This window comes from Notolepis coatsorum (genome assembly GCF_963971535.1).
Source record: "Notolepis coatsorum genome assembly, chromosome: 7".
Lineage (NCBI taxonomy): Eukaryota > Metazoa > Chordata > Actinopteri > Aulopiformes > Paralepididae > Notolepis > Notolepis coatsorum.
Window position 1 is genome coordinate 13,084,073 of NC_140171.1, and position 11,844 is coordinate 13,095,916.

Here is an 11,844-nt window from a genome sequence, read left to right on the forward strand (position 1 = left end):
ATTCACCTAGTCGAAGGTGAATCTTTAATTTTTCAAAATGTTCAGTTGCTATCGCATGCACTCATCTGTGTTTCACTACACACATGAGTGCATGCTTACCAACTGTTTTACTGCAACACTACTATCACCGACATCTAAGAAGGGAGATCCCCCCTTGAATGGCCCTTCTAAGGTTTCTCCTCCACATTGCCTGTGGTGCATTTTTTTGGCTAGGTTTTAGTGAGTTTTTCCTTACCTTCGTGTGGGGTATGTCTAGGAGTGTTGCATTTATTTATTTTGCATTTATTTAAAAAATGCTTAGAGTTAGGGTTAAGGTTAGGGTTACGGGTTAAGGTCTTCGCTGTACGCGGCTAGCCAATCAGAGAGCGTCTTCGCACACATAGGCTACGGAAAAAAATCACGCCTGGAGAGGAGACAGACATTGCCACATGGCGGCCATCTTGCCACAGGTAGCACGCCCACTCATAACATGTCTATGGTGCATGTACTATTGAAATACCGTAACCATAGCATGCTCAATTTTATATTTTCAAACGGTTTGTTTTGTTATAAACGTCAGATGTAGTTATCATACTGCATACTTATAATGGACTTTCATATGAAAATAACTACATTTTTGCAAGCTATGGTTATTTCAATAGTAAATGAACCATAGACATTCATGTTGAGCGGGCGTGCTGCCTGTGACAAGATGGCCGCCGGTGAGCCACGCTGGAGACTCCGCCTTGCACCATCTAGTTTTATATATCTATGATTTCGCCCACTGTGGTGGACAAGCACCTCCGTGATTTTTCATGTCCAGGCAGGGACCCCTTGACTAGGACCGGACAGGCCAGCTTTACAGGATTAATTACCAGGAAGCTGCCCATATATGGGCTGCAGGAAGCTGCTCGCAAGGACACAGGACTGGATCATGACTCATCTTTTTACAGGAAACGCATGTGAAATGAAATTGTGTTCTGCTAGCCGTTTCGTGACAAGACAAGGAGAGAGAAAGAACCAAGCGAAACAAGAGATTTTACAAAACAAGACTTTTTAATGGTGGAAGAACAAACCCATGACGGTGGCTTCCTGCCGGCTAACTGCCAAAACACCACACACACACACGTCTCATGTGCCGGTGGAACAGATGTAATGTGTTTTAAGACAGAAATAAACAACATGAACTACTAGCCATGGTCCCCTCTCCTCTTCATAAGGAGTACGTTGTAGAAAACGCAGACCGCGAGTGGAGAATGTTCAACGGACAGAACTTTGTCTCTCGCGCTTAAAACTAAGATCGGAGTGACTGGATGACAAGTTGGGGGGGGGGGGGGGTTTGTAATCACAATTTTGAGATATTATACTATTAGTGTTAAGCGAGTGTGTGAGAGAGAGAGAGAACCACTGGCATGGAAGGTAAATATGTCAATGGCAAAGTAAATGGTCCTCATGAACATGCACGCACATACAACCCAACACACACACTCCACTCATCTTGTGGCCCTGGGAGGAAGCCATTTTGAACCGTATTTGACGCCAAGTGTGTCAAAACATCTCGTCTCGCGGTACAGAACGGCGGATGTACACACGCGGCAAGAACCTCGCCAAACAGGTGCCGACGTCCAGAAATGTTCATCCTGTAGAAGCTCATAATATCGCTGCCTCGGCGAGAGGAGGGTCAACGCTGTGCGCCCTCATCGAGACAACCGCTTTATTGAAATTACCTTTGAAATTCCACAGAAACGGGGAGAAATCTTTCTTGATTTCAGTCATAGTGGCTTGTAAAATGAATTGACAAGCGTCACATCTAGGCCTCACTTTTAACAGCTAAAACTAGCTTAACTTCCCCTCAGTGAGACGGTAGTTTTATATAGCCTATAGCGACAGAATTGTTAAACGGCGCCACCGCTGTGACCACGTGACAGCAAATATGCTAATGTGCAGACACTTTGACCAATCACAGCTGAGACATTTGAATGATTAGCATATATCCACAGGTGTAATGAAATAGACGGGTATCTCATTATTCCACACCAGGCTTGGGCGTGAAAAAGTGGCTAATCTAGTCCACAGGCGTAATGACATTGTTATTACCTGCATTGCTTTTATTATGTCTATTTTACTCTGCTGTGAAGCACTTTGGGCTGCAATTCTAGTATGAAAGGTGCTATACAGATAAAGTTGATTACTATTATTATTATATTCACGATCTCCTCAGTTTGTCATCGACACACCACCAGCCATGTGCTCGTCATTAGCACAGCAAGTCAACGCTCGCCTGGGGGGGAATCATGAACACGTTGGTGAACGTCTCGGTCTGGTCGGTTAGAGCGTTCATCGTCTGGCAAGAGGCCATTCTTAACAGCGTGTATACAGACACAGGACCACAGGCACGCGCACTTTTTTTTTTTTTTTTTTATACATCAGCGTGGTGGTGGTTAAAAAGCGCTCAAGGTCATAAAGGTACAATCTGTGATAATTTTTTTTCTCATTATTCATGATTTCATTGATCCTCGGAAGAATGTGATCCAACTTAAAATGCATCTCACGGCCGGTGGGGCCGGCGAGGTGTTTACAATGAGCCTTTAAGTCACAATATGTTGCAGGGCTGGAGCTTTTGAAAGACTGTGGTGGTTTGGACTGTAGACATTGTAAGTATGTATGTATATATGTGTGTATGTGCATGTGGCCCCGCCCTTCTTCCTCATCCCGTACGAAGGATGATGTGCACTCCAGAGTCAGTAAACACAGGACCACTCATGTCCCCCACTTTGAGAGCGAAGGAAGCTTCCTCAAACGGCTTCTGCATCTGACCTGCAACACACACACACACACACATATTAAAGCCCCAATCTGTAATACTTTTTGACCATATCAATGTGTGGGGTATATTCATGTTTCAAGTTTTGTTTTTATTTGTCACATATAAGGTACATGTACATTACAGTGAAATGCTTGGTTCTGTATGAGCCTCCTGAGATTGTGTTTCATACAGTAAAGAAAGTAAAAAGAATAAAGACCAAACACTATAGAGTAAGGCTGTCACTAGCGATTATTTTGTTAAATCTGTCGATTATTTTATCGATTAATCTAAACGATTAATTTACCAGAGAAATAAACAACAATTTATTCTATTTGCAATTGAATATTTCAAAATGTTTTATTAGTATCCTCAGGTCACATGGGTTATGATGGGTAGTTGCCTCTTTGACACCTACTGAATACCCAGAGTAGGAGATGAGCCATGACGTTTATTTATGTCTAAATGCTGTGTAGTGTGGATGCCTACTGTACATGAGTAGGGTGAGTAACCCTACATGCCATTACTGCTTTTTATCTATTGACTCATTATAACTACTTTATTATCTTGCAATAATATAACACCCGCCCGTTACTATGACATTGTTTATCATTACATACAATATATCCATGCCTGTAGCTAAATGCTGAAAAACAACATTTCGTTTTTAGATTTAAAAAAACTACCAGCCAGAGATTTTTTTTACCGGCCAAAGATTATAAATAGCTTTTTAGTATATCTCCATGAATTATTATATGTATTGTGTGTTATCTCTCCACTCCACACTATGGTAGTGCTTGTGCCAGCACAGGATATCCGATTACAATAATTATTTAAAAATTATATATAGGCTAATCAATATCTTCCTTTTGAATAAAATAGGCTCAGGAATCAGGATTGTTAAAGCTAATTAGCATAATTCATGTCAAAATGTGTAGCCTATAGTAAATGTATACACATAACACACAAGAGAGTGAGAATAGCTTATAGCAGACAATTTTACAATATTTATTATCATCAACAATCCAGTTAGCTTTTATAGTGTAACTTTTGGCTACTTCATTGATCATCATCATCATCATCAAACGTACAAAGAGAAAGAGGGAGAGAGACAAGCTCAGTGCCCCCACGCCCCCTTCCTCACTCTCCACAAAACTGATTTATCCTGTGCCTGTGAGCGTTAGCTTAGCTAGCGTTAGCAGCTAATGTTAGTTAATGTTTTTACCGCGACATGGGCATATATAATAATAATAATAACTGGACTTTGGAGATGTCTTTATTCGGCATGCAGGCAGACACACATGCGATGGGCAGCACACACACAGGAACACATGCAATTAGTTGAGTCGCTGCTGATGCGATTGAGTCTCTGCACTTGACCCATCCCATCGTCCTTCCCCCCCCAAGGGCAGCCGGGAGCAGATAGGGGTGTCACGCCCCGGGAACCAATCCAAGTGCTCCTGTCCGTCTTCGTCAGGGACGCGACAGCGTTAGCGGTCTGTTGTGCATGTTTTTCCATTGGGTTTCTCTTGCGAGCACGGGGAGAACATGCTAACTCCACACAGAAAGGCCTGGGAGATACCCCACCTGGGTACCTGGCAACGTGGAAACCTGGTCCACAAGCGGGAATCGAACCCTGGACCTTCTAGCTGTGAGGCGACAGTGTTAACCACTACACCCCTGTGCCATACAGGAATGGCGAGGATGTAAAGCATGTTAGACACATTTATTGGACCTGTTGCGCACAGAGTTTTCATTGCACATAGAAAACAGCGCAACTCACGAGAGGAGTTGTCACAGGGCTGTAGAACGCAGAGCTGAAGAGCTGTCATAGCTTCCCTTCCTTCTGTGTGTGTGGCTGTGTTTCTGTGTGTGTGGCTGTGTTTCTGTGTGTGTGGCTGTATTTCTGTAGGTGTGTGTGGCTGTGTTTCTGTGTGTGTGTGGCTGTGTTATCTGTGTGTGTGGCTATATTTCTGTGTGTGTGTGGCTGTGTTATCCGTGTGTGTGGCTGTGTTTCTGTGTGTGTTTCTGTGCTCACTGCTCACCTTTGCCAAACAGTCCCAGGTCTCCTCCATTTCTAGCAGAGCTGCAGTCGCTGAACTGAGAAGCCAGGGTCTCAAACTCCTCCTCGCTAGACTTTATCTGTTCAATGTACTCTATACACAAACAAACACACACAAGAGAGGAAACCATTCAAATAAGAGACAAATACACAAAGAACCGCTCCCTCTCAAATTCAAAAACAAGGAACTCTATTGGCAAGATAAATTCTTACATTATCAACAAATAAGTGGATAATACTCCACCTTACCAAATACTAGGGCCGTCTTAAATACTTCAAAGCTTCGTTCGATGGGCATGGGATTCGGATATGAAAATAAATTTTGAAAATAAAATATATATGATTTTTTTTTTTTGCTAAATCAACTCTGCCTCTCTTTGTTAATTACAACAAGCAATACTGTTTGTTATTTAAGATGAGGTCGGACTCGGCACTGACAGATTTGTGATCATTGTGCTGCTTTTATAAAGCCTCAAATGATGGCTTACAATATTTCATGAAAGCAAAGTGTTTCGTTTGTCTAAGATTTAAAAAGGTTTAAACTTTACAGCACTGACAAAGTTGAACAAAGTGCTGTACAAGTCCCACAACATTAACACTTTCCCCACCAATCACGTTGTACGACGTTTAAAGTTCATGCGAATTCTGCCAATCCACGGCGTACGACGTTATTGAGATCATATTTCATATTTTCGCCATGGTATTCATATTTCCCTCACGGAGCCTGGTCTGATGCTGTGTGAGCCGGCACAACTCTGCAACGCTTCAATACTGCCCCCTGGTGGATGATCTGCGAGTTGCCAAAACGGAAATGGCCGGTTGGATATCGGTGCGTCTCCTAAATGCGTCCGGCCACTCGCATATCGTCGCGGGACTCTAGCCACACACCGTGGATATGGATCGCTGCCATAACTCAATAATCGACATGATTTGGGCGTGTATTAGTATTATACAAACCGGAAATGGGTCGACTTTGATGGATCCCCATCAAATAACGGGGATCTTTTTGCTCCAGTCTCATCGCCCAACGGTAAGAGGAGGCTGACGTTACTTTCAGCCTGTTTGTTTATTATTATCCATACAAAATGCTCTGATCTATACATCACCCATACTACATAAAGCATTTAACGATGATCACGGAATTATAAACGCCCCCCCCCCCCCTGCGTTCATCCGCGCATGATCAGTCATAACGTTTAGGACCATGTACAGTTGAAATTTTTAATATATCGTGGATCGGCAACAAACGGCATTTGATAATCTATATATGCATTTATGCCTATATCTCACGTTCTAGGAATTACTGCAGAAAACGATAAAAACATATTTATATTCTAGACGGTATTTTCGTATGGATGTGTGAATGAAAAAGTAAAACGTTCCTACATCCTGAACGATAGATAGATAATCGATGTTGAATGGGCCATAGTAATGTCAATTTAGCAATACAATTAAAAAAGTTATAGCCCTGCAAAGAAGGTGAACATCTCCATAGACTTACAGTACTGGCAGAGAATGGTATAAGATGCTGAAAGTGCGTGGCAGGATTTTTTTTTTTTTTTCCTCGAAGCTTCGAATTAAAATCGAATCTCTGCCCCGAAGCTTCGAATTCAAAAAAGAAATTCGGCGGTCAGCCCCCCTACCAAATACACTGTTCCTCAGCTTAGATTAAAAAAACATGTGTAAATTGTAATTGATGCTGGCATTATAGGTGGTAACATAGAACCTTAAAGGGGCCACTTCCCCACTGGCATTATAGGTGGTAACATAGAACCTTAAAGGGGCCACTTCCCCACTGGCATTATAGGTGGTAACATAGAACCTTAAAGGGGCCACTTCCCCACTGGCATTATAGGTGGTAACATAGAACCTTAAAGGGGCCACTTCCCCACTGGCATTATAGGTGGTAACATAGAACCTTAAAGGGGCCACTTCCCCACTGGCATTATAGGTGGTAACATAGAACCTTAAAGGGGCCACTTCCCCACTGGCATTATAGGTGGTAACATAGAACCTTAAAGGGGCCACTTCCCCACTGGCATTATAGGTGGTAACATAGAACCTTAAAGGGGCCACTTCCCCACTGGCATTATAGGTGGTAACATAGAACCTTAAAGGGGCCACTTCCCCACTGGCATTATAGGTGGTAACATAGAACCTTAAAGGGGCCACTTCCCCACTGGCATTATAGGTGGTAACATAGAACCTTAAAGGGGCCACTTCCCCACTGGCATTATAGGTGGTAACATAGAACCTTAAAGGGGCCACTTCCCCACAAAGACGATGCAGATGTATTTTGCACATAATCTCACTCATCCAAAACTCTATTTTGCACACATTCATTTAGGTTGACAATTATTATTATTATAAAAAAAAAATTATTATGTTTTTGGTAGATTTGTAGAGAGAGAGAGAGAGAGAGAGAGAGAGAGAGAGAGAGAGAGAGAGAGAGAGAGAGAGAGAGAGAGAGAGAGAGAGAGAGAGAGAGAGGCCACTTGGGTGCACTAGGTTGACAGTTATTGAGAGTAAATTAGTTTGAATATGGCCGCCAGTGATGTCGTCTGGGACATTGAATCCCTGTGTTGTGTTAATTACAGCTCAATTAAACGATAAGGCAGCAGTCCCTATAAGACAAGGTGTTGCTACATCATTTCATGGAGCTGTAATTAACACGACACAGGGATGCAGTGTCCCAGATGACATCACTGGTGTCCATATTCAAACTCATTTACTCTCAATAACTGTCCAACTAAAGGAATGTGTGGAAAACTTGTTTATCGAGTTTTGGGAAGCGTGTGAGATCATGTGCAAAATAATCACCCTCTGTCTCCCTCATCTCTCTCTCTCTCTGTGTGTGCATCACTCTCTGTCTCTCTCTGTCTCTCCCTCTCTCATCTCTCTCTCTCTCCGTGTGTGCATCACTCTCTGTCTCCCTCATCTCTCTCTCTGTGTGTGTGCATCACTCTCTCTGTCTCTCTCCGTCTCTCCCTGTGTGCATCACTCACTCTCTCCGTCTCTCTCTCTCTCTGTGTGTGCATCACTCACTCTCTCTGTCTCTCTCTGTGTGTGCATCACTCACTCTCTCTGTCTCTCCCTGTGTGTGCATCACTCACTCTCTCCGTCTCTCTGTCTCTCCCTCTCTCTCCCTGTGTGTGCATCACTCTCTGTCTCTCTCTCATCTCTCTCTGTGTGTGCATCACTCTCTGTCTCCCTCATCTCTCTCTGTGTGTGCATCACTCTCTGTCTCTCCCTCTCTCATCTCTCCCTGTGTGTGCATCACTCTCTGTCTCTCTCTGTCTCTCCCTCTCTCATCTCTCTCTCTCTCTGTGTGTGCATCACTCTCTGTCTCTCTCTGTCTCTCCCTCTCTCATCTCTCTCTCTCCCTGTGTGTGCATCACTCTCTGTCTCTCTCTGTCTCTCATCTCTCTCTGTGTGTGCATCACTCTCTGTCTCTCTCTGTCTCTCATCTCTCTCTGTGTGTGCATCACTCTCTGTCTCTCTCTGTCTCTCATCTCTCCCTGTGTGTGCATCACTCTCTGTCTCTCTCTGTCTCTCATCTCTCTCTGTGTGTGCATCACTCTCTGTCTCTCTCTGTCTCTCATCTCTCTCTGTGTGTGCATCACTCTCTGTCTCTCTCTGTCTCTCATCTCTCTCTGTGTGTGCATCACTCTCTGTCTCTCACTCTCTCTCTCTCTGTGTGTGCATCACTCTCCGTGTCTCTCTGTCTCCCTCTCTCATCTCTCTCTCTCTCTCTCTGCATCACTCTCCCTCTCTCATATCTCTCTCTCTCTGCATCACTCTCCGTGTCTCTCTCTCATCTCTCTCTCTCTCTCTCTGCATCACTCTCCGTGTCTCTCTCCGTCTCCCTCTCTCATCTCTCTCTCTCTCTGCATCACTCTCCCTCTCTCATATCTCTCTCTCTCTGCATCACTCTCCGTGTCTCTCTCTCATCTCTCTCTCTCTCTCTGCATCACTCTCCGTGTCTCTCTCCGTCTCCCTCTCTCATCTCTCTCTCTCTCTCTGCATCACTCTCCGTGTCTCCCTCTCTCATCTCTCTCTCTCTCTCTGCATCACTCTCCGTGTCTCCCTCTCTCATCTCTCTCTCTCTCTCTGCATCACTCTCCGTGTCTCCCTCTCTCATCTCTCTCTCTCTCTCTGCATCACTCTCCGTGTCTCCCTCTCTCATCTCTCTCTCTCTCTCTGCATCACTCTCCGTGTCTCCCTCTCTCATCTCTCTCTCTCTCTCTGCATCACTCTCCGTGTCTCTCTCTCTCATTCAGTGACCTACTCTGTATGAGCTCCAGGGCCTCATCTTTGGATCTCGTGATGTTCTCCTCCCTCCAGGAAGACGGACGCCGGGACTGGCTGTGTTTGACCAGCAGGTGAGAGCAGCGCACCTGGAGACACAACCCGGGGGACACAGGGACATGAAAAATGGCCATTAGAAACACAGTCCCACATACAACTGGAAGATATGGACAACATATCACAGTGTTCTACTCGAGGTAACACTCTCTAAAAGGAGGAGGAGAACAGAGACCAGTCCACTGCCGTGTGCATCGCCTCTCGCCTCTTGTGTAAAACATTTAATTGAACCCCTAACTGCTCATGACAAACAGGTTGGTACCTTGCATGGATACAAGAGTTTTATTTGTCAGGCCTAACAAAATTAATAGTTGGTTTCAGGTTGGTTGTCAGTTTGGCCATGGGTAGGTAGGGAATTTATTTTATTTTATTTTTTTATTTTATTCTTTCCCACGGCGACTATGGATAGGGAATTTCTTTATTTAATTAAAATGTTCACAACAACATGGATGCATGTACTCTGCCAGCATGTTTAATATCCATAATACTAAATGTTTGACTAAGATTTCTATGAAACTTTATTCAAAAAAAAATATATATATATTTTTTTTTTTTTATAATTTTTTTTAAAAACTCATAAAATATATTGGGTCGCACCTAAATCGGCAGGGTCGGTCGGCAACCTGAAACCAACTATTAATTTTGTTAGGCCTCACGGCATACAGGTATACAGTGAAATGCGGGGGGGATGCCTCTGTCGTCAGTGTGTGTGTGTGTCTGAGTGAATGGGTGTAAATGCGAGGCGTTTTAGATGAAAGCGCTATATGAATGCAGTCCCTTTAAAAAAAAAAAAAAAAAAAAACGTATAGGGGCGGTCAGGTGGCGTAGCGGAGATTGCGCTCGTCACCAACGCAGGAGATGCTGGGTTCGAGCCCAGCTCTCGGCGTTGCCACCAGCTTGGCTGGCCGTTCACACTAATACAATTGGCAGTATTAGGGGGTGGGGAAGCTGGCGTTGTGGACAGCGACGCCTACAGGTCAGGTCTCGGCGCTTGCTAAGCGGGGCAGGACTTGGTGGAGATAGCGTGCCCTCCCCCACGCGTTACACTTCACCAAATGAGAGTCCTCGCTGTCAAGTGAAAAGACGTCACTGGCTGTCGGCGCACGTCTCGGAGGAAGCGTGCGATCGACTCGGGACGCCCTTGTACCGACTCGTAGGAGAACATGCATACAGCAGCCAGGTAGGGGAGGGGGGGGGGAATTGGCACAACGACTAATTGGGACGGGGAGAAAATCAGAGAAATCAGAAAACAAAAAAAAACTAAAAACAACAACAATGTGGGCAACATCTATATGGATTTTGCATACTCTCATGTTGCGATATCGATATGAAATCGAGTAACGAGATTGAGAAATAGGCATTAGAGCAACAGAACCTTGTCGGGCTCTCCACGACCGTCTCCTGTGGGCCGCTCCCACTGGCTGGCGTTGGTGATGTGGTTGAAGTAATACACTCTGCCTGGAGGAGCGGGGGGAGATGGAGGAGCAGGGAGATGCAGGCCATGGGGTCGAGGGAGAGGGGAGCACAGAGGGAGAGATCAGGAAGAGAGCAAGCTTTAAATTCCTTTTATACTAACATGAGTTGTGTTGATTGATCTTATCCCATAAGAACTCTATAAACAGGGCTGGGGGGGGGGGCAAGACAAGTCCCCTGCTGGTCAAGTCAGAAACCCCCTTGGGCGTGGAGCAAAATGACGTCACGACGGGCCCTGTTGTAGCAAGCTTGAATGGGCAAAGCTCTGGCTGCATGATCTGATCATAATATAAGCATCATTAGAACACATCTCAGCAAAGACACATCTACATAAACTGATCAATGCATCATTATGCAACACTTTCGGTCAATTCTCCGATAACATGCATGTTCAGATGGACAGTCTATTCTGCATATAGCCTGTTGTTTGTACCACGATGCAGCCAAGTTAGCTCACTGCAGTTAGCAGCAAAGCCAGTTCCTTGATAACTCCTGCTAGCAACGGCTGCGTCATAATGGTTCTATGCGTCTTTCGTTATTACCTGAACTGCGGCTCATTCGCTTCTCCCATCCAGACGGTAGCTTCTCGTCGTCTGCCATTATTTCTCTCTGCAGCACTGCTGTCTAATTCACTTGGTGGTAACTTAGTAGCGAGCAGCAGCTTAATGTTTTGAGTAGTGAGGCGAATTACGACACTCGGTACAACTTTACGTTAGGAGTTGTTTTCAGAATTGTGCCCGCCCCTTTCTGTTTGATTGATTGATTGATTGATTGATTGATTGATTGATTGATTGATTGATTGAACATTTTATTAACAGATTGCAGAATGGGTACAGTACGGTACAGCTCAATACATACAATTGTTAAGGGGATGCAGACCAGAGAAAGACTTTCGTCTTGTTTACATCAGGGTCCCCCATTTTCAATTCATCATAACATATATGACATACAGATAGACAGTACTGTTCTTGACTTATTGTTATGTTTTCTTCTTGACTTGTTTAAAGAAGATCTGTACGGCCCATGGGGACATTAACGTGTGTTGTCGGGCCCTATAAATAAATTTGATTTGATTTGATTTACTGCTACATCTATACATTTATGACATACCAGATTTGCAAATACAGTACTGTTTGTGATACAAAAAGTGTCCAGAAAAGAG

The 11,844-nt window shown here is 44.2% G+C and overlaps 1 protein-coding gene across 1 annotated transcript; it reads right to left on the reverse strand.

The window, feature by feature from the left end:
- Positions 1-1,022: 1,022 nt before the first annotated feature.
- On the reverse strand, positions 1,023-11,368 carry pin1 (peptidylprolyl cis/trans isomerase, NIMA-interacting 1). The gene is made up of 5 exons (XM_084318001.1): positions 11,225-11,368; positions 10,585-10,667; positions 9,133-9,241; positions 4,828-4,938; positions 1,023-2,796 (listed from the first exon to the last, which is right to left on the reverse strand). Exons 1-5 carry the CDS (start codon positions 11,280-11,282, stop codon positions 2,687-2,689), a joined length of 471 nt encoding a protein of 156 aa, XP_084174127.1. The 5' UTR covers positions 11,283-11,368; the 3' UTR covers positions 1,023-2,686.
- Between the last annotated feature and the right edge of the window lie 476 nt (positions 11,369-11,844).